This window comes from Hippocampus comes, unplaced genomic scaffold, assembly GCF_001891065.2.
Source record: "Hippocampus comes isolate QL1 unplaced genomic scaffold, H_comes_QL1_v1.1 scaffold176, whole genome shotgun sequence".
Classification (NCBI taxonomy): Eukaryota; Metazoa; Chordata; class Actinopteri; order Syngnathiformes; family Syngnathidae; genus Hippocampus; species Hippocampus comes.
Genome location: NW_017805826.1, coordinates 1,833,584 through 1,861,343, shown reverse-complemented (window position 1 = coordinate 1,861,343; position 27,760 = coordinate 1,833,584). Strand labels below are relative to the sequence as shown.

General features: G+C 41.3%; 5 protein-coding genes across 8 annotated transcripts; 1 reads left to right on the top strand and 4 right to left on the bottom strand.

Moving 5' to 3' along the window:
• Window positions 1-551: 551 nt before the first annotated feature.
• On the bottom strand, window positions 552-8,503 carry tmem39b (transmembrane protein 39B). The gene is made up of 9 exons (XM_019887281.1): window positions 8,323-8,503; window positions 7,594-7,776; window positions 7,295-7,514; window positions 6,598-6,681; window positions 5,912-6,066; window positions 3,603-3,936; window positions 1,804-1,991; window positions 1,586-1,706; window positions 552-927 (listed from the first exon to the last, which is right to left on the bottom strand). Exons 2-9 carry the CDS (start codon window positions 7,722-7,724, stop codon window positions 694-696), a joined length of 1,467 nt encoding a protein of 488 aa, XP_019742840.1. The 5' UTR covers window positions 7,725-7,776; window positions 8,323-8,503; the 3' UTR covers window positions 552-693.
• A 1,933-nt stretch (window positions 8,504-10,436) lies between these two features.
• On the bottom strand, window positions 10,437-15,373 carry khdrbs1a (KH domain containing, RNA binding, signal transduction associated 1a). Of its 2 annotated transcripts, XM_019887130.1 has the most exons (11): window positions 15,013-15,373; window positions 14,426-14,553; window positions 13,781-13,897; window positions 13,543-13,689; window positions 13,342-13,466; window positions 13,018-13,273; window positions 12,826-12,902; window positions 12,681-12,742; window positions 12,422-12,594; window positions 10,693-10,755; window positions 10,437-10,625 (listed from the first exon to the last, which is right to left on the bottom strand). In XM_019887130.1, the coding sequence occupies exons 1-9, from the start codon at window positions 15,101-15,103 to the stop codon at window positions 12,485-12,487; spliced, it is 1,113 nt and encodes a 370-aa protein (XP_019742689.1). In that variant the 5' UTR covers window positions 15,104-15,373; the 3' UTR covers window positions 10,437-10,625; window positions 10,693-10,755; window positions 12,422-12,484. The 2 variants fall into 2 exon arrangements, with proteins under 2 accessions (XP_019742689.1, XP_019742688.1); XM_019887129.1 differs by having other exon boundaries at window positions 10,440-10,625; window positions 10,693-12,594.
• Window positions 15,374-16,275: 902 nt separating this feature from the next.
• zbtb8os (zinc finger and BTB domain containing 8 opposite strand) lies at window positions 16,276-18,666 on the bottom strand. 2 transcript variants are annotated; one of them, XM_019887135.1, is made up of 7 exons: window positions 18,483-18,666; window positions 17,828-17,852; window positions 17,615-17,736; window positions 17,466-17,548; window positions 17,225-17,277; window positions 17,082-17,118; window positions 16,276-16,998 (listed from the first exon to the last, which is right to left on the bottom strand). In XM_019887135.1, exons 1-7 carry the CDS (start codon window positions 18,562-18,564, stop codon window positions 16,912-16,914), a joined length of 489 nt encoding a protein of 162 aa, XP_019742694.1. In that variant the 5' UTR covers window positions 18,565-18,666; the 3' UTR covers window positions 16,276-16,911. The 2 variants fall into 2 exon arrangements, with proteins under 2 accessions (XP_019742694.1, XP_019742695.1); XM_019887136.1 differs by lacking the exon at window positions 17,828-17,852 and having other exon boundaries at window positions 18,483-18,573.
• Window positions 18,667-18,708: 42 nt separating this feature from the next.
• LOC109526097 (retinoblastoma binding protein 4) lies at window positions 18,709-23,629 on the top strand. The gene is made up of 11 exons (XM_019887127.1): window positions 18,709-18,839; window positions 19,336-19,483; window positions 19,558-19,703; window positions 20,518-20,691; window positions 20,790-20,905; window positions 21,006-21,166; window positions 21,244-21,370; window positions 21,450-21,527; window positions 22,657-22,791; window positions 22,880-22,990; window positions 23,072-23,629. Exons 1-11 carry the CDS (start codon window positions 18,824-18,826, stop codon window positions 23,132-23,134), a joined length of 1,275 nt encoding a protein of 424 aa, XP_019742686.1. The 5' UTR covers window positions 18,709-18,823; the 3' UTR covers window positions 23,135-23,629.
• Window positions 23,630-23,798: 169 nt separating this feature from the next.
• On the bottom strand, window positions 23,799-27,120 carry LOC109526100 (syncoilin). Of its 2 annotated transcripts, XM_019887134.1 has the most exons (6): window positions 26,920-27,120; window positions 25,752-25,831; window positions 25,069-25,514; window positions 24,325-24,735; window positions 24,130-24,254; window positions 23,799-23,931 (listed from the first exon to the last, which is right to left on the bottom strand). In XM_019887134.1, the coding sequence occupies exons 3-6, from the start codon at window positions 25,507-25,509 to the stop codon at window positions 23,868-23,870; spliced, it is 1,041 nt and encodes a 346-aa protein (XP_019742693.1). In that variant the 5' UTR covers window positions 25,510-25,514; window positions 25,752-25,831; window positions 26,920-27,120; the 3' UTR covers window positions 23,799-23,867. The 2 variants fall into 2 exon arrangements, with proteins under 2 accessions (XP_019742693.1, XP_019742692.1); XM_019887133.1 differs by having other exon boundaries at window positions 25,752-27,120.
• Between the last annotated feature and the right edge of the window lie 640 nt (window positions 27,121-27,760).

Here is a 27,760-nt window from a genome sequence, read left to right as displayed (position 1 = left end):
TTCCATTTTCTTTATCACTTGTCCTCATTGCGTCACTTACGTGGAAGTACAATCACAGTACTTGGGAAAACAAAGACTGTAAAAATACCTTACTCGGAGGTGTCTCAAATTAGACAAATTTGGAACGTCAGAAGCTGGTGATATTCAAGCTCAAACAAGACAACACCAAACAACTCCCTTAAATGAGACCCTGGATGGGGAATATCTTGCTTCTCTGAATCTGTTGCAGTCCTTATTAAAGCCTCCCGGTCCCTATTTTTCCCCCCTCATTAAAAGTCCCTACACACACACACACACACACACACACACACACACACACACGAGGCCTCAATAGGAATCTCACAACTTTGAGGCAGATGTGCTTAATCACACAGCCACTCTGCGGCACAATTTTGTTTGTTCAAATAAATGTACCGTAATTGAGTAATGGACCTTTTATGACATGTGTACCATAAGATTATAAAAATAAAGGCGTATTACCAAAAGTGAGTTTTAAACACCTACTCAGTAGGAAAAGATCAAGGACAGGAAACATTAACAACCAGACAACATTTTAAGTACTACAAAAATATCTCCTTTTTTTTATTATGACAGATTGGAACAAAAGCAAGACACAAAATGCAATTTTGTAGAAAAAATACAGAGCTCTTGAGCATCTTCTTCTTGAACGCGTCCCACAATAATAACTTATACCTAAGTGACTTTCTGGTCTGATGGGCTGTTTGAGTAGGAGTATGCTTTGCCTAAGACAATTCGGTCTCTCAGAAGCTTGAAGAAGGCATAATAGTTACTGAAGAGGATCAGTGCCAGCGATATAGTCTGATGCCACTTATCTGAGCATATCAACGAGTAGAGCTGGTAAAAAATCATGGTACCTTCCAAGATGATGAGGATGTTCAATATTCGCAGTGGCTTGTTGAAAAAGAACTGCGGGTGGAAAAGACAGAGTGAGTCAGTTGCGAGGAAAAAGCAAACCGATGCCAATAGATTAATCTGATGTAGCACAAACTATTTTTAAGAAGTTAAAACAGTGGTACCATGAGATATGATTTATTAATTCCATGACCATGCTTGGAACTCAAAACACTTGTATCTCAGATCATCTTCTCCCATTGAAATACACGGAAATGCCACTTATCAGTTCCGCGCCCACCCCAAAAAAAAACCCAACAAAAAGAGAGACAATTGTGTTTTTGAATGAGAAAATAGTACTCTTTAATACTGTACTGAATGCTCCCCACTCACCACTTTGCCAACAGCGAGTTGGCAAGGTGAATATTTCCCACATTCACCACACTGGTCAAGGGCCAATTTGGCATACAACATTTCCTATGTGTTTTATCTATTTTGACCATAAACTTAAACTGGGAGTATCAGGAAACAGCATCAAGCCTCTTTTCTTGATGAATTCTTCACTACAGATTTTATTGCTACCATACAGCACTCAGGTCAAAAATTTTTGCGCACTCCTATTTTTTTTTTTTTTTTGCTCCAAACCGAACGATGACTTGTATCTCGAAAAACTATCTCGAGGCACTACTGTACAAACCAGTCTGCAGCCAGCTGATCAAGTCGTATTACTCACATAGAAGCGAAAGTGGGACACATCTGATGGTACTGCCACGTTGTAGTGGCCCGTCGCTTTGTAGACGTTCTTATTATGTTTGGCCAGGACTCCCTGTGGCCACACGTATTCTTCCGTCCAACTGAGAGGAAACGCATCACGGACAATGCTTCTGAATTATTCTCAAACAAGGCACATCTCAGCGATTGAGTTCCCTGGTTAACTGTGAGAGTACGTACAAGTGCTGGAGGACGTTGGAGCAGAGGGACGGGTCTACTTTCTGCCAGCAGCCGAGGTGCGCTGCAGCTTTGTGGAGCAGGTCGCAGTAGCGAGGTGGCAATAAGTGTCTCATGAGGATGACTGACGTGCTGACTGACACCAGGATGAAGAGCTCGCAAGACCACCGTTTGTCTACATACTGTGTGCTCTAAATAAAAACAAAGGGGGAACAACCTATGAGGTGTAGCATGAATCCTATGATACGAAGATTGTGATTCTCCAAGAGTAGCATGTGTGGCTCCCTCTAGGGGTGCGTGGAGAAAAAAAAATCACTGAAATGCATGTTTAATTTAAAGTGCTCATAACATTACAGTGGTTTTAACTTTTTTTTTTTTAAGTGCAGTTTAGTTGTACTTAAGTACAATACAGTTTCGTTTGCTATGCTAAACATTTATTTGGATACAAATACAATTTGTTTCATGTGTGCAATATATTTTTATTGCATCATTACTTAAGTACAGTTTTGTTAATCAGAGTAAATGAGGCGTGGGTATGCCCAATAATAATGAACTCAATTTTTCAAAAAATGTGATTAGCCACAGTTCATTCATGATTTTATCGGTGGGGTGGCCCTGTGTGGTACAAATATTTTTTCCACACAGGGCCAGGTAGCTTTTAACATTTATTTTTTTCCTTAAGCAAAATCATCATTTAAAAACTGCATTTCAGGTTTACTTGGGTTACGTTTCCTTACACGTACATTAATTTGATGATCTTAAAAGCTGGGAAATTTGAATTTGCGAAAAAGATAACTTCTCCTTCACTTCAACAATTATTGTGAGCTTTATTATCGCGTTTCAAGCATGACTGTCAAAAAGAGAGCGCTTCAAGCTCTGTTGAAGGTCTCTGTGTGCGTCTTTCTTCCATTTCTGTGTGGATATATGCATTTAGTGTTCAATTCAGATTTCACACAAAGTAAATGTGTAAGCAAACTCAGATGAGATCATTAGTATTCCAGTAGTAAATACTTTTTGTTGGACATTTTTGTTTTGAGGTCTGCTGGGAGATTTTTCCGAAAATAACAACTAGTGTTCCGTGAGAGACCATCAGGTGTGGGGCAGGAAATTTTGACGATAACTTCAATACTCACAATTGAAATGCCACTTTTTGCAATGTAGCTGACGTTCTAATATTTAATTTTCTTCCATTGTCGTTTCAATGAAAGCTAATGGAAGTAAACTTAACTGCAGTGTACTTGATTATTAAAGCTGGGCCATTAGAAATTAAAAACTTAAGTCAGGAGTGACAGTAAGAAAAACCGTCATCAATGGTAAAAAAAAAAACGCACCAATTCGAGAAGCATTGAAAATCTGTCATCAAATCACAAAAAGTGGATAAAAGGTTATCCACTAGTATATATTGCAACTTAATCTAACTCCATTGTTCATGTTGTGTTCAATCTGGCCATATTGTACCAAGCAGCCAGAACTGAGATGTGTTCCATCTCACTTTCCAATTCTATCATCATCAAAGTCAGCAGCTTTAGACAATGCCATTGCTCACCTCCCTTCACAAAAAATAAATAAATAAAATAAAAACAGAATAAAGCCCAAAAGCAAAACATTGAATTCTATAGACACTCACTGAGCTGTGTCATGAGCTTTGCTGAAGAAGTTCAAGACACTGTATGCAGGAGTCTCACATGAAGTCATTTGACTGCCGAACTAACTTAATGCCGGTCACATTGAGAATTCTATGATTTTAGGGGTATTCAAATTTTAAAGTTCCGTTGCATATTAAAAACCCACGAAGATCTCACCTTAACAAACCAGACGGGTACAAAGGCCACATAGTAAGCACTCAGCATGGAGCTGACCAGCACCTCCTTCATTCTCCAGTTAAAGTCCATCTTGAGGAACTCCACCTCTTTGCGGATCAAGTCTGGGGAAAGGCAGCAGGCGTGAGTTGGCATGACTTGGACGCCGTACAGCTGGCTGGTGTGCTGCTTCCAGGTTTCCTTGAGCACCGACAGGTAGTCCCGCCCCCGGCCCACGCTGCCCATCTCTTTGGAGCCAATGCTGGCGATGGGGGAGAGGGGACCAGCACGCCGGAAGTCGCAGCTCAACCGAAAGAATGGAATATACATCCCAAATCTGTAGTGGACAGGAGGTACAATTAGTTTTTACAATTATGGTTGGACAGTAACCCCGCACCCCCTTGTATGCACGATTAATTAACTCATTCAGTACCAGCCAATTCTGGACCAAGTCTGAAAAGACGTTTAAAAACGTCTTTGGGAGTGAATGAGTTAATGCCCACCCCAAATGGTTTGTCACTGCCTATGGATGGTACAAGATGGTTGCAGAGCACTATTTTTATATAGTCGACACTGAGTCTGAGCCCAGCAGCAAATGGATGATTTTTTTTTTTTTCCAGCAAAAAGCTTCACTCACGTTGTGTTCAAGGCCCACCGAATAAACGCAACAGACAAAAATGAAAGCCTCCTCACACGAAACCACCGAAGGTCCACCAGGTGGTGAGTGGGAGACATCGAGTGCAGTGAAAGTAACAGCAAATCACGTGGGAACGAAGCGGCTCAATGCGCTCTTGTGTCCCTGTACAATGTCCACATTGTCAGCGCCTATTAACAAGCAGCAAACTGTCCAGCCAACTAAACAAAAAAAGAGCGACTTCTTCCTCTGACTGCAGCGCCATTATCAATCTACTGCTTAGAGAGGTGAGCTAATGTGCCTCATCAGCCTTGTTTCCACCAAGCAGCAGGATGTGCTACATACTCCTCACACTGTGGCCGGCTGCTTCTATTTATTCAACTGCAAAGAGACCAAAGCAATTATTATGTGTAAAGTGGGCACCTACAACCCAAAGACCCCTATGAGAGCCTACGGATCAGAGTGATGTCAACATAATGAAACAATGATGATAACGCTGATAATGTATAGACAAAATCAAAGTTATCATGTTTAAAAGTTTCATTTTGTTGTATGCTTGATTGACCTCGAACGCGTGTGTTTAGAGCAGAGAAAAAGGGCCAACTTGAGCTGAATGAAACTGCGGCCTTGTTAACTGATAGTACAGACAAGAAGGTTCAACTTCGGGTGGCGAGCACGATAAGATGTCCTTGAGTTTGTTACAGTGTCTCAATTCATGCGAAATCTACCCATTGAAGTCACAAGGTATCCATTGTTTGTACCGAGAGATGTTTTGGCCTCCAGGTGCCCACTGAGGGGCGTATCGGTGGACTGGGCTGAGAGGCGTGACATGTAAATGAAGAAGGGAGTGTTTTTCTGATATATCACTTGTAATTTGCATACACGATCAATAAAAAGCCGGCAGAGGCTGCAGAGGTCAGCTGTCAGTGAAGAAGCAGTACACAGAGTGGCTTCGTAGAAAATTGCGTCTCCTGCCGGAGCGCAAAGACAAATCTCTTCCTGAGTCTGTTTATTCAAATGTTCGTCACTTTTATCTCTGACAAACGCACAGGCCAAACCGACAAAAAAATGATATTTTTTTACAAAGACAAAAAGTAAAATTATAAAAAAATATCCAATTCAGATAAACATGGAATTGTCATATTTCATACTGCTGAGGGTTAAATGAAAAGGCCCAATTATCGTGGAGTGCAGAAGGTCACAGTAGTCATAGTAATTTATTAATTCTGAATTGAGTTGGGGCAGATACCGCCGCCCATGAAAAATACCTTTAAAACTGTAATTGTCCCACATGTTTTAAAAAAAATGGTAAGAAAACGGATTATGGAATTGTGTATTATCAGCAGAGGTAAGAAAGTTGTAAATCTACCAGCAAATGCGATAAGAACAATCTGAAATGTGAACAAACTACTATACATGTCTTTGGAAGGAAAAAAATTGCTTTTTCAGAACAACATAAATTTGCGGTTGCTCTTTCTGCTATTTCGTGAAAAAAAAAAATATATAGCTCTTCGTGTGGAAGAGGCAAGTTGATAATCATTACGTTAACTCAGAGTGGTGTGGGGACAAAAACGGAGAGAAGGAACCATGTCAGTAACCCGATTAAGTGTGCGTGTCAACGTACTGAGAAGCTCAAGGTCCAAAGTTCCCTGAATGAAGCAGACATGATGGTACTCACGGGTAGCAGAGAAAGAGCAGGCTTAGCACAGAGTACGTTCTGAAGAGATAAATGAGGGAGCGGCACAGACTCCAGCCTGTCAGCGTTAGCACAGCAAACCGGGCCATCACTAAGAAGATGGAATGAGGAAATGAGAGCTTGCCACTCTGTGATGCCTACAGGAGAGCCAAAACAGAAAGAGGACATTTCATTTATTTCAGAATAGGGATCAAAGGTAAACAGGAACAACAGAATTCTTCAAATTCCTATGTCAGCTGCCATTTTATTTTGGATTCTACATGCACAGTTCATTGGGAAATATTCTCAGCTTTACAGACTAATTCCTAAATGGAATAACGTGATGACATGGAAATTGTTGTCTTGAAATTGCCCCAAAACAGCTTTGTCAAGCTTGTGAAAAATGTTTTGTTTTGTTTTTTTACCATATTCTCATTATGAGATGCTGTGTGTAGCGTTTTGAGGGAAACTTTATTTCATTCCGTTTTGGAATAAGGCTGTCGTTGGACAACATGTGGCGCTGTGAATACTGTTGTGATGCGCTGTTCTTCCATCAGCACGAGTTACAGTTAAATATTTAATACATCTGACCACAACTATCTGTGGGGCTGTTGTATGTACGCACGCTAAACATGTAACACATTTTTTGCAAACGCAGTGTTAGAAGAGGGAAAAATAGATGTTCTCACCTCTTTGACAACTGCTCCGATTAACCTCCGGGCCAAAATGATGACTATGAACACGAGCATGTTATAATCAATCAGGTGGAAGTTCTGAAAAACAACATGAAGATTTAAGGACAGATTTGCCACTTGGACATGCATTTACAATGTTCCATCAGAGATTTAATAAAAAAAGATGCTTAGAGGAGTACATGTCAAAGAGAGATTGTGGAGATGCAGTCAAGGACGGGACAAACACATTAGGCGCTACACACATAATAAGGCTTGTCAATGACAAATTGGCCATCTTGCCAACATAGCTTTGCTTGCAAGGGAAAAAAACTGTTTCGTGCAATGACTTCATTTTTTAGATGAGATAAAGTGACGTGATTGATTTTGCTGCTAGTTAAAAGTACCCAGAGAAAACCTAAGCATGTACTGAAAAAAAACGCAAACTCCACACGGGAAGAGCAGACCTCAGAACCGTGAGCCAGAAGTGCCAACCACTCTCACAGTTATGAATACGATACATCTTCATTTATATCACGCTTTACCAACAGCTGCAGCTGTAACAAAGCCCTTTACGGAACAGTTAACATAAAATAACAAATGTAATGTAACGCAACAAATGTACAGTTCAATGTTTACTGTGGCACTTTATCCTTTTTGGTTTTAACTAACGTGAGAACCACGATGACGACCACGTCACCGTAAGGGTACTCACCAGTGACGTGTGTGAGGGAGGATGTGATGGCGGGTACCACCACACAGTCTTGTAGATGTTGACATAGTGGACAAAGAGGGCAATGAGGTGGCAGAAGAAAAGGTGGAGCTCAAAAAGCACGCTGTGATCCACAGGCAACTCGGGGATCTTGCAGTGCTTCAAGGGAATCACTGTCTGCGCAGCCAGCGGAGGGCTGGACATGCAGGCTCCTGTACCACTCCTGCAGGGGGAAAAAAAATACCACGGAGTCGGCTCACTATGCTTTTCTGCCTTAATGCGAGCGAATGATTCAAACGAACCTCGTGCGAGATCGCACCCCGGTGACCGGAGAGCTGGTGGAGTGGTTGCCATTGCTTACTGAGCCTGATTCACTGCCAAGTGGGGGTCTGCAGTAAGTGGTGCGGTTTGCCCCTCGCCTTCCACCTGCCATTACACACACCCACAGCTCACTCCTAAAGGGATTCCTCTCCTTGCTAAAAGACCTGTTTAGAGGAGGGGAAACCGTCAAGACAACCTGACACATTGTATTAGCAACTATAGAATGATGCTATTTAAATGGCTGGCATCAACTCGCAAATAGGACTTAATTTGCTCGAAGGCGTGGTCAAAACAAGCAGAACCCACGAGATCGTTCAATCTTATCACAAGTTACACAAAGTATACGTTCAGTACGTAATGCGGTAACTCCGTCTGTCTTCATAAAGATTGGAATTCCAATGAATGTGTCACAAACTTGCAAATGATTTCGCACTTGCTTGCTGCACAATCATCCTTTAGATTTGCACAGTGTCTTCCCGAGGTTACGTCGCACAACTGTTTCTGTAAGCAGCGAAAATTTCCGTCCAAGCCATGAAACACACGCTGCAAGAACGTGTGAGGCTGTGCAATGACGAATGGAGCCGGAGGGTCTTTCCGCCAAGACCATGCTTGATCAAATACAAAGATCAGAGGCCTAAGAGTCTATGGAGCGAGCTAGCAAAGTGTTCAGCTAAGATATTAAATCGATACACAAGAAGATGAAAGCCTACCAGCGACAGTGTGTCAAATCCCGCTTCGCGGCATAAATTTCCACTTAAAGGCAACAGAGTTTTAGAAGAACTACTGCGATATTGGCGTATTTTTCACTGAAATCGCCAAATACATTCATTGTTGTTGTACAAGTGGCTGCTGATAAAAGGCAGCGCGGATGTTACCAACCGGAGGGCGGAGTCTCATTTAAAGGAACAGTGACTGGAAGAAAGAAAATGCGCCGTCACAATGCGTGCACTTACGTTTGAGATTCGAGATTCGAACATCTGCTTCACATTGCTGAAATGTATGCTTCGTGTCTCTGCCTCGTGTGGCGTTTGAAAGCTCTCGTCATGCTTGAGTGGATTTCGCCTACATGTTCTTAGGTTTATTGAAGACTTAATTGTCCTTGATTGTGAAGGGTTGTCTGCAGTAGGGCTGTCCAAACCTTTTTCACTGAGAGCAGCACACGACACAGGATGTTGGCAATTAAACATATTTAAATAGAAAAGTAAATATCATATTGGGTGTTATCAGTAGAAAACAATATTACTGTGATCATATTTTGTAACATTCAATTGTACTTCACAATATTCGTTTCCTTTTTTACACTTGAAAAAGACGCGTTCAAATTGAGTGTGCTGTCTTTGAACACTTTAAACTTGTTTTTTTTATAAATGTTTGGGTGCAGGCATGTCTTTGTTGTTTAATAAAAATATGCAGTAGGCCACTGATTGCCCCGTGCCAGGGCTTGCACACCACTAATTATGTCGCTGTGCCGCGCCATTGTCAGGCGACCACTATAGACTGTACCCCGTCTCTTGCCTTTGTAACAAAATACTGGATAGACAAAGACGCCCCGGAGCCATTTGAACGAGGCTAATTTACAGAAAGGATCTAGAGCAGGGGTCCCCAACCTTTTTTGCCCCACGGACCGGTTAAAGTCAGACAATATTTTCAGGGACCGGCATTTAAGGTGTGGCGAATTAATACAACAAAATAATATGGTATGAGCTGCATGAAAACTGTGGTGTTTTCGAAATATAAAAATAAACACAAGGAGTGTCTAATCTGGTCGCAACACTCTTATCGCTCTGGTAATGTTTAATGCCTTCAAAATACGATACAACGCAAATTCAAAGTGCATGAAAATGACGACTCACCACAGCCCCGAGCTTGATTTTCTGCAATCAGACAGTCCCATCTCGGGGTAATAGCAGACAATGACACCTCAAGTGTGTGGTTTATGTCCAGTCTACTTTGTAATTTTGTTTTAGTCGCCGTTGCTGCAGAAACTCCCCAATTCACACAGGTAGGATGTCGGAAATAGCAACAGTGCTATTGTGGCGATCTCAGAGTATTCAGCCATAACTTTGATCCAGTTGTTTCGAACGTACTTTTAAGGCCGCTGTCATTTGTGATCTCCAAGCAGCATTTTTACTCATTTTGCGGGCTTTAGTGTTTTGTTTTTAAGCGTCATTGGTCACGTGACCGAGAAGTGTGGCTTGACGTGAGTCAAGCGTGACACAGACGGATGTAAAAGAGAATCCGGTAATTTTTCAAAATAAAACATCTTTCGTGTTCCGAAATAAATAAAACAGAAATAAGGCAAGTTCTTTCTGTGCGGCCCGGTACCAAATGCCCTGCGGACCGGTACCGGTCCGCGGACCGGCGGTTGGGGACCCCTGATCTAGAGGATCGCGGGCCTTTGACACATCAACTTTTTGGGTGACATTTCATCCCAAATGTGTTGATGTCGGTGCATCTGGTGAGAAGTAAAGCTGCAACAACAGACATGCTAAATTTATAACGAAAATGTCATAAAACGGGTAATACAAATTCCTCGTAAGAATCAAAAGATTTATGGAATCCTTATAATTTTCAAGTCATTATCTTGCACTGTACATTTGCTGTTGTGTTTTGCTTGTATAATAAATGGACTAACAGACTGATCATTATTGATCTACAGTTGCGAATTAGAATGTGTAGCTCTAATGTACAATACAGTGAGAAACGCATTATGTGCAAGTACTAAATTCTAAAACCACCCTAGTTAGCTTAAAGTGTGGGCCATTAACTTTACAGTGTTTCTACACAACAGCATGTTCTGCTTTGTGACAAGTCACTGATGCAGTGGTTGAAATAAATACTTTATTGAAATCAACATTACAAATGTGAATAAAAAAGGATAAAGAATTCACATATTCTAAAAATTCCTCATAGAAGAAAAATGACTTGTCTCCTCTGTAAACATTCTGCAAAGCGAAGTCCAGGTTCCGTGTTGACAAAGCTTCCCCTCTTTCAAAAAGGACACTTGAAAGACCTGTGTGAGCACAGCAAATTTCAGTTTCTTTCTGGCCAAAACATGTCAAGACAATTTTCTCACATACCGTCCTTGCTCAGGGAGATTGGAAGCAGTTTTGTCTCCAGCATTGAGACATTTCACTTAAAACCTACGAAGAAAGACAAAATGAGCTCTCGGCAGCACAAATCTGCACACTGAACAGGCATTCACACGTTCACACAAGCAAACATGCAAATCTAACACGATCTAAAGATTTATGCAACTCAAGCATTTTTTTTTCCATTATTGGGATTACTAGCACATGTATTGTTAGATGTGATATATATTACAATGGACTAATTTTCATCCATCTACATGGGATATATTACCATCACATGTATTAGGTCTGATATTATGAAACTAATTTTCATCCATCTTCAATCTACAGAAATTGCCAAAATAAAAATAAGGTATTGAGTAAATTGTTTTTTTTATTTGAGCAAGAGTTGCAGCACATTTTTTACAGTCTTTTTGTACGGCTTTTTTGCTCGGAATAACTGATAACATTTTGCACTTCAAGCATTTTTTTTTTTGGTGCATTCCGAATAATAACTTCTACTTGGCACAATATAAAAACAAATATCTAATAGATGAGAGTTGGTTAGTTGTTACCTTCATGTGGCGATCTTTTGGCTTTTAGAATCCTCCCCTCTGCGATTTTTGTCTTTTTTAAAAAAGCAGCCAGCATGACTTTGCTTCAAAGTCAAGACCCCTGCAAGCTTGGTTTGAAATACTGTTGAGATTCAGTTACTTCAAGCGGCTGACGCCTTCTAGAGTTGGAGATGCACTAAAGGTTCACGACAATACATATTCAAGCAGGATATCAAGTCCAACTTATATTTGGCAGACCATACCTTGTGGAATGATGAGCTTTATTATCGTAGGTGACATTACAAGGGTAGTTTAGAAAATTTGGAAAAACATAGGTCAATGTCAAGACACCGTTTTGTTTTGTGTGAAAGAAAAATCAGACTGACAGTACACATAGCGTATTCAGCGTCAAATACATTTACATCTTCACCAACGGAAATCTTTTTTCGGACAACAAAGGCAAAATACCACGTTTAAATCAAGTTTAAACTGAAACTAGAAACTTTATTTCAACAGCGCAAGGCAGAAAGACATTTGGAAATACGCATTTAGGATCCTATTTAACCAAATGTACACACTGATGCATTTTGTCTTGCAACATACAATAGTTGTCCTACAGTTATGTACAAAATATTGATGCTGCAGCCACCTGGACACACGGAGAACTGGTTGGCCTTCAGTATTTTTGCAAGTAATTGTGACCATTCAGATTATCTGGTATATTTTTCATTTGTTCAATTTTTTTTTAACCATATGGTTTAGATGACCTAATAGAAGACAAGAATTCGATGATGTAAGATTTGTGTTGGACCATAATAAAAGGTTTATTTTAGATTGCAAATTAAACTGTTCTCTTTTGTTCCGTTTGTAAAGAACGAGATATGAAGCCTATGTGGTTTCGTTCGCCACGATAATTTTACGATACAATTAAAACATAACCAGTAAATAGCGCTAAAATGTGAATGCCTCTTAGGTTTGTCACGCTGGAACTGCCAACTACTAATTTTAACAGTTGTTAAATGGAAACAGTAAACTGACGACAAACTTAGCATATCCTTTTACCCCTGGGAAAAAAAAAGAAAAAAAAAATCGGACACATGCAACAAAATCTCTCCTAAAAATGTGAAGCTATAAAAAAATTTAAATAAACGATAAAAGGGTGAGGAAAAAACAGTGGGAATTACTTTTGAAAGGTTAAGTGAGTTACAATCCAAGACAGTTGCCGTGGCAACTCTACCAGTAGGTGTTCAGAATCTTCCATAAGGATGCTCTCTATAGGTTCCTTTTGACTGCCTTGCTGGAGTAGCCTTGCCTCCAGCTGCAGGAGCGCCCCAAGTATTCTCCCAGTCCTCCTGAGCTGGTGGGGGAAGGGAAAATGAAGATAACCAATCAATACATTCATCTATGATTCATATTTTTTTGTGAACAGCAATGAATACTGACCATATTGTTCATAGCCAGCTTCCTGGGGCTCTCCATGACCATAGTCATAATATTCAGTATCCCTGTGAACAAATTTCAAATGTAAGCATAATGTGTTGGAATGTAATAAACTGGATGTCAAGCTCATGTCATAATATTCACTTACGTGGGCACAGGTTGTTGGCTATAATAATTTTCATATCCCTCATAGGCTGGCTCTGCATATGAATCTTCATAAGCAGGCTGGAAGAAGGATAAATCACCCAGTACATTATCATGGCAAAAAAATGCCAAGACGTGCGTTTGATAAACCATTTATTGAGACGCCTAAATAAGAAAGCTATGTTTGATAGCTTACATAGTCTTCATAGGACTCTGGTTTGGCTTGGGAGCCGGAAGGGGGAACTTGCTGGTGGGAAAGTGCAGCAGCGGGGAGCATCCTCGGTGCACCAGCCGCAGGGGGTCTGGAGCGCGAGGCAGAACCCCCTCGATTGGGAGCTGTGGGTCCACCTCTACCGGCTGGCCCGCCTCGAGAATTGCCCCGGCCTATTCCTCCTCGTGGGCCACCACCGCGCATAGCCCCACGGGGACCACCGCGGGGGAGTCCACGTCCTCTGCGGAAACGAGCCTCCACGTTAGCGCTTTAGGAATGGAGCAGAGCCACCACTTGCATTCGTCTTACCTTGGCCCAGCACCTGGCGGTACACCTCGGCCTCTTCCCATATGCCCGCCACGTCCCCTGGCTGAACCATCATGAGAGCCATTCAGGAAATTGGGGTCCATGTATGGGTCATATTCACCAGGTTCCTGACAAGAAATTCTTGTGAAAAGAATCGCAGAGATCCAAGTAAAACAAAATGTTGAAAAAACAAAAGTGACTTACTGGGATTAGAAACTTTTTGACCTCATCCATCGCATGAGCCATACGAAGGTAGGCATCTGGGATGGGTGCCATCACCTCAATGAAAACGTGTAACTCCAGTGCAAGATGAGCATACTTGGCTTCTCCACCATTCCGCAGCTCCTCTTCCTAAAAACAAAATTCAAGCAGTAGTAAAACTAACGATAAAAGGGTACATCATCTATTATGAATTGAGGCAATCGAAAAATCACATGCATACCTTAGTCTTATCCCTCATAGAACCTTTGCCCAAAACAGAAATCTTGGCACCAGTTTCCTCTTGCAGCCTCTTGATGGTGCTACCCTGCGGCCCCAAAAGCTTGCCGACAAAATTGACCTTGTGGAATTAAACATAGGCAAAATCAGCAGTTATAGCTCAGTGTCTTTCCGGATTACCCCACAGAAGCAGCAAGCTGGCAGTTTGCTCATGCAGAAACCAGCTGAGAACCCAGGATTCATGACCTCAATCTAAGTCTTTCAAACTGAGCACAACACACACGAAATAAAAACCCACAGTAAAGACTATCCTTTATAACAAGGGTAGAGAACTCTGGTTCCTTGAAAGCCATATCCTGCCTGTGTGATCTCCCAACACACTTGATTCAAATGATCAGCAAGCTCTGTTGAAGCTCAGCAAGCTCCGTTGAAGCTTGAAACAAAAATGACCAATTAAATCAGGTGTGTTGGAGCAGAGAGAAATCTAAAAAAGGAAGGATTTGACTCACGAGGAACTGGCGTTCCCTACCCCAGCTTTATTCCCCCCCCCCCCGAAAAAAAACATTTTGATCTACTGTGGTTAGACAATAAGAGTGCAGAAGAGTAGTTTTATTTTACAAAATATGGATGGATGGATGGATAGATTTACCCTGGGATACTGCTTGGATGGAATAAGTACACGCTCTTTGAGCTGGAGATTCTTTGTAGCAAATAGGTCCAAGTATTTCTCTTTGTCTTGGTCTTTTTTGGGTTCACCTTTTTGGATCCTATCAATCTCTACAAAAGGAGAACAATGAATATATAAACTAGGACACAAGGATAAACAGCGGCTCAAGCGTTAACTCTCAACATTGGTACAACATGCACAAACGTAAATGAATCCCAAATCAATAAGTCAAATTATGTGGGGTAGTTTTCTAGCCAAAACCGAGCCAAGTAACGATTGCTAACAGTATTGGTAACGCAGGACACACAATGGGCTCACAAAGACACTCCGGAGCTACTTGATCAAATGGGCGAAGACAAAAAAAAAGCCAAGCTAAAATACAGAATAAAGAGAAAAATAAACCACAACCAACAAAATGTGTTAAGGGGAGTATATTTAGAAATCCAAATGCAAGGATGCTTGACCTACATAGACACGTGTTTAAATCGACATCTCAATGATTGAAAAATAAACGAGCCGACTGTTAGCAGGCAGGCCGACAAAGCTAATCATGAGTCAAATCATCTTACCTGCAGAAATCAGCTTCATCGCGTGGGTGAAGGATGAATCCAAGCTGTCTTTCTCAGCCAAGAGCTCCGGGAGGTATTTTGTGTCTTCCATTTTGCCGTTCCAGTGAACAGGTCTCGACGGCGGACTCGAATCGGCCTTTATGAGCACTCGCTCAACTCAAACCTCGCGAACACCACCGAATGTAACAAACCCAGCGTTGCTCGCTGCGCCGAGGTTTCAAGCAACAAAATTTAGCAACCTCGTGGTGAACAGCGTCGAGAAAATTTCGTCCCGTCCAAGATTTGCGGCGACCCGTTGCCTTTGGCCAACGAACAAAGAGGAGATGGCGCAGCTGTATTTGATCCAGAGGGGGAAGAGAGGCAGGCGCCGGACGGAACGTCATAGTCACCGCCCAAAAAAGGTTAAACCTTTTTAATGAAAAACGTAATTTGAAATTGTATTTTTCTACCGCATATCCTTTACTTCTCTATTTTTTCCCCACGCAGGGAGTATTGAGGAACAATATGTTGTAATTGTGACATTACATTTTTATGTCCATAAAATAGAACAAATATTAATATGAAATCTCTGTAAACCACAAACTTCAGATTGGCTTCACTATTTCGTGTAGAAGAGGGTTGACGGGCAATTAATTTTGCAGAGGGACAACATGAGAAACTGGAACACTCACTCGAGGGCCAAGCAAACATGCTAACCTCAAAATTGGCTTCTACTCTTTACTATATCTCGAAAATTTGTCTTGTTTCAATAAATTTAAAATAACATTTTTATGTAACAACCGCCAACTCATATTAATTCCTTGTGAGGCCTCTCAAATATATAGATCAGTGCTAAGTATATTATTATTATTGGCAGTAGGTGTCCCAATCACATTTTTTGGAAGCTGAGTCTCAGAAGCACCTCAATCATGACCTAAATGGCAGTTGACATTACCTGTCTCTGTGTACGTCTTGTAAAAAGTAATGAGCATCTTCTGATGAAATAAGGGGCAAAAGTTAGTGTATGTAGTCAATTCCCGCCACTACAAACTGCCAACAGCAATTTTTACGTAATAGTATAAAATTACTTTTGTCCAGTAACTGACCCGAGTGTGTGGATTGTTTGAAATAGGTGTTGGTTAAGTTTGAAGAACATCAGTGTGGCATAACCCTTACTGTATTTGCAGTGTCGAGACTAACCCCTGCAATTTAATTCCAGACTTCCAGTAATGATGGCTTTTTGTAGTAACAATGTGTCATCAGAAGCACCCAAACACGTTTAACGGCTTTTAAATTGCATTGCTTTCAAAATATATTTATTTTTCAAAACAACATACTGTACTTTGAAGTTTACATTTCATTATTGAGGCAGCAAGGTGTGTAGGTGGAAGCATGTATAATATGCCTCTGTTGATTGGTTCTCAGTTTGAATCTCAACTCTGCATTCCTCTCCCCATGCTTGCGTTGGTTTTCATGAATGGTTCTCTACATGTGCCCTACGAATGACTGGAGACCTACCCAGTGTGTACCCCTTCTCTTACCCCAAGTCAGCAGGGATAGGCTCCAGCTCACACGCAATCCTAATGAGGAACAGCACTACAGAAAATTGAATTATGCAAATTCATTATTCATGTGTTTAACTTAAGAGGCACTATTTTCCCAATACAATAAATATTTCTTCAAAACAAAACATTTCAGAATCACATCAACAATTAATAACGATTGAATTATTTGTACACTGCATTGACAATTCATAGTTGATGCAATATCATACACTCTTAATCTATCACAGAACCCAAGAGCAGCAAATCATATTTTACAATTCAATGATAAAAATTCTTACATAAAAAGACCATGAAATTTGGCCATCAATGGATTCCAGTTCCAATGAACCAGTCGCAGAATCAATATCTTCAAGTATCAGATATCAACAATTGCAAATATCTCAGGTTTTTCTTTCTCGTGGATTTGCATCGCAGAATATGTAATGGCTTTCACTTCTGTACCCTTGGGGGAGGAAAAACAATTTCTGTCACATTTTCTGTCAATTTGTCATGTTTCTCTGAACAACCTTTTGTCTAGATTCGCACCTGTGGATGCTTCAACAGCGAGAATTCTTCACCCCATCTTAAAAACACAAAAGATAAAGGCACAGGATGAGAAAGATCGGCCAAATGAGATCGCGAGGTACGTATATTTTGAAGTAACATCTTCATGAAAAGGTCAACGTTACCCAATGGAGCGAATCCTAAAACGCATTCTGTCAATGTACAAAACTTTGACCTCCTGTTGGAAGAAACATAAATAAAACCACAATGAAGATTGTAGCCATGGAATCAAGATATTGTGTTAAATGCATGTTTCTGAGACCTCTCCATTTTGCAGCTTGCATAGGAACTGTTTGTTTTGTTTTATTTTATTTTGGGTTTTTTTTTGGGGGGGGGGGCTTAGGTAAGTTTTAGAAACATACTCACTCTGGGAACAAAGAACAGATCTGCACTAAACTTGTACAACCAATCATCTAGGAAATGGAAGAGCAGAGATTCCAAGTCTTCCCCTGTAGATGTCCACAAGAAAGCATTACTATTTGCTCAGAGTCAATGATTGCAATCACATTTCTCACCCTCTGACTCCACTTCTACAGTATCAGTGGGTTCCACTGTTTCGGTGTCCGTCATGTAGCCAAACATGCCCATGGCACATTGCTCAAAGGCTTCCTCCAAGGAGTCTCCCCAGGAGTGGATTCTTCGAAAGGGTAATCAAAATGTTAACACACCAATCACAGCATCCGAAAACCTAATGCTGTGAATGAACTCTGACATGAAAGGACACTCACTGTACATCTGCTGTATGATCCAAATCTGGAATAAGACATGGCCATAACTTTAGACAGACCTCACATCTTCCCTTTGTCCCATCACTAGTGAGCTATTCTCAGAACAGGCCTGTGAGCTACTCCTGTGATCCTTGGAGGCTACCTGGTGCTCAAGGGCATCACGTTGATGACCCATTGTAGGAATTGCGCTTTTTGAGAACAGACTTACCGACCATAAAACCCACGCAGTTAAATCGTTGAACATCTAAAATATGAATTCTGTATGAATTGTGAGTATTTTTTTTTTGCTGCGTCAATGATGGACTTGCAATCAGTGCAACAGCGTGCATTGCCACAAGCGTGAATGTGGGCATCTGTCTCTTCAGTAAATGTGAACCGAAAGTATAGTCCGCCTTTCGCCTCAAATCAGCTGAGATAGCAGATAGGCAAACAAAGAAACGTGTTTTGAATGCGGTAAATGTTATTCGCTTGTTCTATAAGCAAAAGTGGATGAGTTGATGAAACCGGAAATCACATTTTTGTGTTAAAAAAATGGAAATTTGTTTTGAGGCCAGATTGCCCAGCCCTAAAATGTAATTTATTTTTAGGACGGCTATTCGAATAGTCTATTAGTACTGTAAGTTAAGATAGCACTTCTACTCTTATTTTTACTCACATTCATATTTCTTGTTAATTGGAGGGTACTTGGATTTGGTCTCTTTCTGCGCGTCTGTCAGGTCTAGCTGACGATCGTCCATTTCACGGTTGTTCAGCACGTCAAGAATAGAGCTTGGCGGAAGAGAACTTCCAGCATTTCGGACTCCACAGTGCTTTCCAACATGGTCGAAGGGGTGGGACGCAAACGCTGTGCTTCACTTCCGGTTGGGTTTCCGCTACAGCGATTGGATAATCGTGCTCGACGGAGTTGGCGCCATTGCAGACGCTGCGTGCTGTCTTCAAAGCGCTCGCCCCGGAAAGACGCACTTGGACGAGTATTAGCTTTTCAACAAAGGCGCCATGGCTGACAAAGACGGTATGAATGGAGACTTTTCCTGTTTACTTGGCACAACTTAGTTTATGGATACCCTGAAATCGCGAAACTGTTGGACTAGTTGGTCCGGGGTTGGCGCATCTGCACGCATCTTATTTTATTGTTACAAACGCACAAGCTAGCTGTTAGCAAATGTAGCTTTAGCTGCCACGAGCGTGCTAAATACACGGGGTCTAATCTACTAGTGGGTGGTAATTTGTCGTTTCACTTGGAGTTGTGGATAGCTCTTGTGCTTAGGTTGCGGGCTGAGCGGCACTTGGTCTTTTTTCTTGTCACTTTAGCAACGTGTCCCAATGTGATCTGCAAATCAAAATAAACCCTGAAGCTAATTATGAAGTCAGGCACTGTCTGGCTGTTGTATATCCCTACTGTCCGTCATGTATATTACCGTCTTTAATGATGTATGTATGTATTATTCATTGTTTGAAAACGTTGAGGTAACTCACAAACTTGTTCTCGATGTTTGCCCTATTTGTAGCTGCCTTTGACGATGCTGTGGAGGAGAGGGTGATCAATGAGGAGTACAAGATCTGGAAGAAGAACACCCCTTTCCTCTACGACCTGGTCATGACTCATGCCCTGGAGTGGCCCAGTCTAACTGCTCAGTGGCTGCCAGATGTTACCAGGTAGGTGGGCACCGCCTGGACTAAAGTATCACAAAGAATGAATTGGAAATGAAATGCATTAATTCTGTTTGCAGACCGGAAGGAAAGGATTACAGTGTACACAGGCTGGTTCTGGGGACACACACCTCAGATGAGCAGAACCACCTTGTGATTGCTAGCGTTCAGCTCCCCAATGATGATGCTCAGTTCGATGCCTCCCACTATGACAGTGAGAAAGGAGGTAAGGGATAGTATAATGTCGGCCAGTGTCTCCTCAGCATTATTTACCCAAGGCAGGTATTTTGACATTCGAGAAAAATCTAATGAGCCACTACCAGATTAAAAAACTGGACACTGCCCATCACTAGGTTTTGCTTTCACAGGCGGTTATAAAAAGATAAATTGTAGTAAATAATTCAATCAATTGGTTAATTTCACACGGCACACCCGATTAACTCCCAACACACTGGTCGGGAACCATTGGTTTAAGAATTAGGATTATTATTCACTTTAGTTGTAATGATCGTTAGCTTTCTTGTTGATGAAAAATAGACAAAACAGTATGAGCATGCTAATCAAGTTCGAATGGCGTGCAGTGACAGTACTACCACCTAAGAGCCATTCACAAGACAGACAAATTAACTTTGTCTAGAAAGAAAAGGAACACAATTATGTTGAAAAACCAATTGCACAAAAATGTAACATTGCAGTAAACTGGATCTTGTAAAATTAATTGAACTAGTTAATCACCTCATTAATGTTGCTTGCCCCTGTGTCTGTTAGATTTAACCTGTCAAAATAGCCGCTGTAACAAAACAAAGCCAGTGCCAGGCTATTTTTTTCCCCCTCTTCTTTTTTTCCTTCTCTCCCTCGATCTAAAAAAAACGCAGCGAAGTTATTGGAAATTTACTTGAATGTCCCTTAGAATCTCGGTGGGTGACATTGAGATCTGGTATTTTGTAATGTTATCCTGTTGTCAATATTTTCCCTGTTAATCTGAATTATTTCGTTTTATCAGTATTAATCATGTTGTTTTTATGTGTGTGTTGTTACAGAGTTTGGTGGTTTTGGCTCTGTGAGTGGAAAGATAGAGATTGAAATCAAAATCAATCATGAAGGAGAAGTCAACAGAGCCCGGTACATGCCCCAAAACCCTTGCATTATTGCCACCAAGACCCCAACCAGTGATGTGCTAGTCTTTGATTATACTAAGCACCCGTCCAAGCCAGGTAACACTCAAGCCATGCTTCACAATCCTTGGTTAACCGGTGTAATTTTCTCTCCCTAATCTTGCCTCGTCAATATATTCTTTTTTTCTTTCCTCAAGACCCCTCTGGAGAGTGCACTCCAGACCTTCGCTTGAGAGGTCACCAGAAAGAGGGCTACGGCCTCTCCTGGAATCCAAACCTAAGCGGCTGCCTCCTCAGTGCTTCGGATGACCACGTAATTTTTATTTATTTTATTTTGTTTTAACTAAACAAGCGAAGTGGTAGTTTCTCAGTTGCTCATGCCAGTTTCTGACCACTGTCTGCCTGCTCTTCAGACCATCTGCTTGTGGGACATCAGCACCGTGCCTAAGGAGGGAAAGATAGTGGATGCCAAGACTATCTTTACAGGCCATACCGCTGTTGTGGAGGATGTCTCATGGCACCTGCTCCATGAGTCACTCTTTGGGTCTGTGGCTGACGACCAGAAACTCATGATGTAAGCTAAATTGAACACCACGTAAACACTCGAGCACAGCATTGTCTTCAAACCTGATGATGTATTCCCTTGAAAAGATGGGACACTCGATCCAACAACACATCCAAGCCCAGTCACGCAGTGGATGCCCACACTGCTGAGGTCAACTGCTTGTCTTTCAATCCGTACAGTGAGTTCATCCTGGCCACTGGCTCCGCAGACAAAGTGGGTTTGCGCTCTTCGTGATTGTCGCCAGTCTTACTATCATCAGTGGGAGTTGATGTGAATGTGGATGTGTTTTTAGACCGTGGCTTTGTGGGACCTGAGAAACTTGAAGCTAAAACTGCACTCTTTTGAGTCTCACAAAGATGAGATATTCCAGGTCAGTGATTTTGATAGTCAATGTGATTATGCTTGTTTATTATTATGCTTTTTTTTTTTAAATCAGACTAAAGCATTAGCCTAGTATAAAAAAAAGGGGCTCACTGATACAGCGCTGCAGCTACAGAATATTTTTGTATTCTGATTGTTTACTGAAAATGTTATCAAATAATTGAATATTCAGATAAAATACATTTTTGTATATTTTTGATTGGTTAAAGGACAGTTATGAACACACGAGAAAGCACGTTTCTATTTTTAATTTTTAGATGATTCCCCCTTAAATTCAAACTGTACATAGTAGCAAAACTATCAGGAATCACTAGTGACATTTTGGGCTATGATGAAGTGATGTCATAATAACAGTAGTGATTTTACCTGCTAAAATGACACACTTGATAAGCCTGCTTTGCTAAAAATTGATAGGTAGGACCTACAAGTGTGTCAAGCTGTCAGTATCAAAGTGTGCGGGGTCATTTTTACGTATTAAACTGCCTTTGAAAAGAAGTCTGATGGCTCTTGCAAGCCTGTATTGGGCACTTGTTTAGTGGCTTGCTCCTCGCCACTAAGCTGCTAATGTTGGAAACAGATGTACTCTATAATGCCAGTGTTATTAATTTGAGTCTTTAGCATCTTTAATTAGTGATTGAACAACATTTCAGGGTGATGTTTGTAATGGCAATGTAGATTTAAACTTGGTTTAAACTTTGTCGGGAAGATGACAAGTCTGTCATCACGCAGTGCCACCAACAACTTCAAAGTAAAAGTGTGCCATGGCGCATGTTTGCGTGTATTACTATATTTGGGAGGATTTTATTTTGAAGTTGGCCTTCTCATGTTGGTGGTGTTACTGTCATCCATAGCATCAATAATTGCTGCTGCTGGCTTGGCTTTCTTCTCAACCATGCACACAGTCACCAAATGAATTGGTACCCGAGGCAGAAACATTTCCTTGAGCATTGTTTTTAATTGAAGCGCTCAAATTACTGACTTGTTTCACCCCTACGTTGATGTCTGCGCCTGACACCAAATATTTCTAAAACATGACTTCATGTTGATAAGTAGCTTTGCTGTCGCATTTTAGTTGGTCGATCTTGAAATGAAACGTCTGTCCCACTTTTGAAAAACAGGTGCAGTGGTCTCCTCATAACGAAACCATCCTGGCCTCCAGCGGCACAGACCGGAGGCTAAACGTGTGGGACCTCAGTAAGATCGGCGAGGAGCAATCTCCCGAGGATGCAGAGGATGGCCCCCCTGAGCTGCTGGTCAGTTGGGCAATTAGCAATTAGCCGTTCTTGTTTAATTCGGACCTTTGGCTGGGATGTCACGTCACTCACAAATATTTTGATTTAGTTCATCCATGGTGGACACACAGCGAAGATATCAGACTTCTCATGGAACCCCAACGAGCCATGGGTCATCTGTTCTGTGTCTGAGGACAACATCATGCAAGTGTGGCAAATGGTAATGAATAAATTGTAAACAACGTCAGTTATTAGATATATTGTCCTAATTAGAATTTTTGAAATGTTTTTTCTTCTGCAGGCTGAAAACATCTACAATGATGAAGATCCTGAAGGAGTAGCAGATTCTGAGGTTCAAGCGTGAATGCATTCTCATCTTTTCCTCTGACCTGCTTATTCAAATGATCTCTTTTCATTGTTGGGTGCATAAGCACTTCTTTTAAATCTACATTTCGGGCAACAGTGTTTTTGGGGAAAATCATAACATGACGTTGTGATCAGTCTGAATTGGTTCCAATTCTTTTAGATATGTTAGTTTGTCATAATCCAATTTATTCAACCCAGATGTGATGAAACCGTCAAGAAGTCGGCTGTCATTCCAATTCTTTATTTCAACGAGTTTGTTTTCCCTCATCTTTTCTGGAATCGGTTAGTTAAGATCCACGCATTTCTACGAAGATCCATTTTTATACAAATGTACATACGAAGGTTTCCACTTTATTTGTGTGAAAGTAGTCAGAATTTTCTAGCTGTGTTACATCTTGCATCCATTTTTCTTCCCTCTACATTTTCTGTTCTGTTGTGCTGCATCTGAGCTCTTGTGTGCTTATATTCATAATAAATATTTGAAGTAAAGTGGTCTGCATTGCAGTGTGAATGCATGTTTCTTTGTCACTGTATCAGTCCTGCAGTTGACCAGTCCAGGGTGTGCCCACTTCTCACCCAAAGACACCCGTGACCCCAATGAGGCCAAGCGCTATAGAATGTGGATGGATGGCATGTAAAAAAAAAATGAATGGTAGTCCTTATAATAACAGAGTTCATGCTTTGTATTTGATTTACCTTATAAAACAAATTTCAAGCAAAAATGTTTGACATTACGTGGATTCACACGAAGTCGAATCCTTTGGCTGTTCTTCTGCTGAAGCATCATCGCAGACTCTAGATAGAATATGTACAAGTTAGACTCCTGTAATTCATTCACACAAGGTATTGTGTGGGGGAAAAATATAAATTACTACTTTATCAAGTCATGTCTCAACATAATGTTGAAGTATTAACTCAACCCACTTTGATTTGTGAACATTTCTGAGTATTGACATGATTTCCAAGAAAATGTCTTAACTTGTTAGAACTCACCTGAGATTTGCCATCTCATCTAAAATATAATTGGTGACAGCTTCCAAATCTTTTTTTAGTCTTTTTTGAACCTCAAAGTCCAGCACTAGTTTCCTCAGGGCCTGTTTTACTTCCTCCTCGACTTCCTGGGTAAAGAAACATTTTTATGTGTATGAAAACATCCATAATATCTGTTTAATTGTTGATGTGTTGTACCTTGTGATGTGTGATCATTTCCTCTCTCTCCTGCTGCATCAGGTTAATCCTTTGCTCCAGACATGTCTTCTGCTCCTCCAGTCGTCGTACCTCCTGTTTGAGGGGCTCTAGTTGGGCCCTAAAGCTCGCTGCTTGCTCTTGGCCTACTCTCAAGGCTTTCTCTCCCAACTGCCTCCTCTTAAGCAGTGCGATGAGTCGGGGCTCATAGCAGCTCTCCAACTCCTGAATGCTGACGCTGAGCCGGCGCTGGAGGCGGACGGAAGCTTGTCGGCACAGGTTGACATCGCTCATGGCTCTCGGTCTGCATGGCTTCTTGGCCTGATCCCTCAAACAATTCAGATGTTTTTGATGGGACTCTTGAAGCTGAAGCAACTCCTCGGTCAGACATTGGACTTGGGCCTTAAGCTCCTCCTGTGAAAAGATGAGTCTGAAAAATAGCCTAAAAATATTACCACAGTAAATCTTTGCGTCAGCTCTTCAATTGGATATCAATACTCTGTTACTGGTCATTATGTATTGGCGAAATATTGAACAATCTTTGGCTGAAAGAGAAATTGTACAAAACCCCCCTGCAAATTAAAGCTAATTATTCTCAGGTCTTTGCCAGACCCGACATTACCCACAATTACTCACGCTGATCAGATCATGGTCAATGTTCATTGCATGACACACACTGCGGAATATAGAAAAGAATAACCTGCAGCCTAATCCTGTGAGCCTAAAAGCACCCAGCTGGTGTCTGACCTTCGTTAGTGCCGCCTGGGCCACCCAATACTCTTGTTCAGCCAGCATCACTTGGCTGTGGATGCAGTCTCTGGCTGTGTTGAAGAGTTTCCTCTTCACCTGCTGCACTTCCTCAAATACGTCCGTGTGATCCCTCTGAGCCAGGGCGATCAGTCTCCGCTTTTCCCTCAGCTTCTCCCTCAGCTGATCCACAATTTGCATCATGGGCTCTTGCAGATACAGTAACTCTTGTATCAGCTCTTCTCTCCGTATCTCCAAAAGGGACACTTGCTGGATGCAGTGTTCAAACATCTGTCCAACACTCTCCATGCCTGACTTGTCCATCTCAGAAGTGCGGTCGTGCTCTAATTTGTCATCATCAGCGCTTTGTTTGATGTCTTCAAGAAATTGAATGAGTTGTGTGGGTGGCTCCTCAGTGGGTGCCTTTTCGTGACTGTCCATGGTGACTGCAAGATGAACAAAACATGAGACTGATTAATCACTGTTGCATTTTTGTAATTGTCATTAGTCAGATGATGATGAAAGCAATCAAATGTCAAAGATTAGATCACAGTTTGGGTTGTTGACTCAAGTTATTTTGCATAACAAGGAAAATTAAAGCCAATGAGCTTACCATAGAGTGATGACTGTAAATCAAAACAATTAATCAACTAATGGTAATTTCACCCTCAGCCGATACTCACTCAGTTTGAAGATTGCAGTCCAGAGAGATGGTAGCTTGGTCGAATTTGTTCACGGTTGAGAGACTCTCCCTGCTGTGTTTCTGCCGTTAGCAAAACAGAGGCCGACTTTGCGTGTATTAATAACAGCTAGAGTCAGTGTGGTAACCCTATCCCTGGGTTAAAAGTCTGTCAGACCCCCACGAGGGATCAAAAATCGGGGTCAGTGCTCCTTGCAGACTGGCATACTGTACATGCTCTGTATTCCCCTGTAATACGTATATGGGTCGTTTTCATAATTTGAGCAATAGCGGAAAAGATAAGTGTAAAATAAATAAAATACTTTTTTTCATGCCTGATGAATAAATGTTTCAAACGCTAACCCAGCCATACTTAAAGTCAGTTTCAGTTATTGATGATTAAAATTTTAGGAATTGATAGTAAGGATCCATATAATGCTGGTCGCCCTTCAGAAAACATCATGAAACTTAACGGTAAAGACATTTTGTCATTAAAACTTTGAAAACATTACTTTAGAATTGTATATTTCTTTGAAACAAGTCCTACCTTCTGAAGGATAACTGCCCAAAATTCAAATACTCATATGAGTAAAATGAACTGATTTTAAAAAGCAAATACAGTGGGGTATGGTTTGCCCGTTATTGCACGAATTACGTGAAAATGAAATGTACAAATACATACACATTACAATCTCCTGGGTGAAATTAATTCTAGAATTTGGAGCATTGTTTTACCGAACATAATACTACTGTATTGATGATAGGGCTATTGAGAAAGGAGCTTTTTATTTGCAGTACTAAGGCAGTAGATGTGGCTCCTTATTCTGTTTATGGATGTATCATTCATCTTGGAAAATGCATCACTGGAAAAAATGCACGAAAATACTTCAATAATTTTGCCATTCAACTCATGGCTAGAGAACATTAAGGTAATGAATTATTGAACATGTACATTCAAAAGTTTAATGAAGGCCAAGTTCACCTGTAAAGGTTGTGGTATTGTTATACATTTCACCCGAAAGGTTAATATCCCTTTTTATAAATACTGTACTGGATATTTGTGAATATTGCTACCCCGACAATTGTCTAGCTTTCTAGCTATGGTTTATGTATTTTTCCATGTTAGCCACTAGGTGTCGTTCTCACACAAGATCGTATGGCCGCATCCACACCTGAGCAACAGCCGGCCAGCCTCCTGCAGGTGGGCCGGTACATGTCCACCCGAGCGCCACCTCGTCGAGCCATTTTCCCTCCGCGGCCCGGCGGGGCGTCCTCAGACGGCTGACAGCTGGGATACAAATACTTGAGTTGACCCCCGACCAAGCGCGTCGACACGCGAATCCAGTGTAGCTTCCTGATTCTTTCCTTTTGCAAAAAAATGTCTCACCTGAAGCTTGCCTGTTCGGGACGCTGAAAAGTTTTTGGACTCACAGTGGAAAGAAAGGCTGCAAATGGAGAGGGGCTGAGGGGACGTCAAGCCACCCGGACCACAGAAGTTTAACACGGTAGTCATCTTCTTTGTCGTCAATTACGAGGAGAATTTCAGTTTCGCTGCGTCACATGGCAATGGAAACGTTAAACATGATTTCCTGTTCTTGGAACTAATTTGTTTCTTTAAAAAAAAAATCACAAATGTTTGACTGAAACCTCGTTTAAATCGGTTTTACCATGGTAGCTCAGGTGGTGACGCTCAAACACAAAAGTGTAATGTGAGAAATTGATTCAGGTTGAGTCGAGACATGTATGGGAAAAAAGTAGGTGTGGGACATTTGCTCAGCTTCGCCTTGAGGGATCCTAAGTAAAGGTAATTTAAGACCTGTCGCGTTTCTCCCAGCCGCGGAGCTCATGACAATGAAGGCTATTGTGTTGTTTCCCATCACTGGTTTGCCTTGACAGCGTGGAGCTCTCACACATGGCTTAATCTATTCACTGACGTGTGCGTGTGTTAAGTAACAAAGTACAAATACTGAGTTACTGTACCAAAGTATATATTTTTTTCAGATGGCTGCCCTT

What these genes read in the sequence shown, in the direction of transcription:
- tmem39b (XM_019887281.1), bottom strand. Translation starts at nt 7,724, where the DNA reads ATGGCAGGTGGAAGGCGAGGGGCAAACCGCACCACTTACTGCAGACCC. An exon ending in CTGCTCTTTCTCTGCTACCC is followed by an intron (nt 3,937 to 5,911) that starts GTGAGTACCATC and finishes TGTCCACTACAG; the next exon opens with ATTTGGGATGTATATTCCAT. An exon ending in TGTCCCACTTTCGCTTCTAT is followed by an intron (nt 928 to 1,585) that starts GTGAGTAATACG and finishes TTCCACCCGCAG; the next exon opens with TTCTTTTTCAACAAGCCACT.
- khdrbs1a (XM_019887130.1), bottom strand. Translation starts at nt 15,103, where the DNA reads ATGGAAGACACAAAATACCTCCCGGAGCTCTTGGCTGAGAAAGACAGC. An exon ending in CATCCAAGCAGTATCCCAGG is followed by an intron (nt 13,898 to 14,425) that starts GTAAATCTATCC and finishes TAATTCCACAAG; the next exon opens with GTCAATTTTGTCGGCAAGCT. An exon ending in CCGCCAGGTGCTGGGCCAAG is followed by an intron (nt 13,274 to 13,341) that starts GTAAGACGAATG and finishes TCGTTTCCGCAG; the next exon opens with AGGACGTGGACTCCCCCGCG.
- zbtb8os (XM_019887135.1), bottom strand. Translation starts at nt 18,564, where the DNA reads ATGGACGATCGTCAGCTAGACCTGACAGACGCGCAGAAAGAGACCAAA. An exon ending in GATCATACAGCAGATGTACA is followed by an intron (nt 17,737 to 17,827) that starts GTGAGTGTCCTT and finishes ACCCTTTCGAAG; the next exon opens with AATCCACTCCTGGGGAGACT. An exon ending in ATCTGTTCTTTGTTCCCAGA is followed by an intron (nt 17,278 to 17,465) that starts GTGAGTATGTTT and finishes TTCTTCCAACAG; the next exon opens with GAGGTCAAAGTTTTGTACAT.
- LOC109526097 (XM_019887127.1), top strand. An exon ending in CCACTGGCTCCGCAGACAAA is followed by an intron (nt 21,371 to 21,449) that starts GTGGGTTTGCGC and finishes ATGTGTTTTTAG; the next exon opens with ACCGTGGCTTTGTGGGACCT. An exon ending in TCATGCAAGTGTGGCAAATG is followed by an intron (nt 22,991 to 23,071) that starts GTAATGAATAAA and finishes TTTCTTCTGCAG; the next exon opens with GCTGAAAACATCTACAATGA.
- LOC109526100 (XM_019887133.1), bottom strand. Translation starts at nt 25,509, where the DNA reads ATGGACAGTCACGAAAAGGCACCCACTGAGGAGCCACCCACACAACTC. An exon ending in CCCAGGCGGCACTAACGAAG is followed by an intron (nt 24,736 to 25,068) that starts GTCAGACACCAG and finishes ATCTTTTCACAG; the next exon opens with GAGGAGCTTAAGGCCCAAGT. An exon ending in GATGAGATGGCAAATCTCAG is followed by an intron (nt 23,932 to 24,129) that starts GTGAGTTCTAAC and finishes TATTCTATCTAG; the next exon opens with AGTCTGCGATGATGCTTCAG.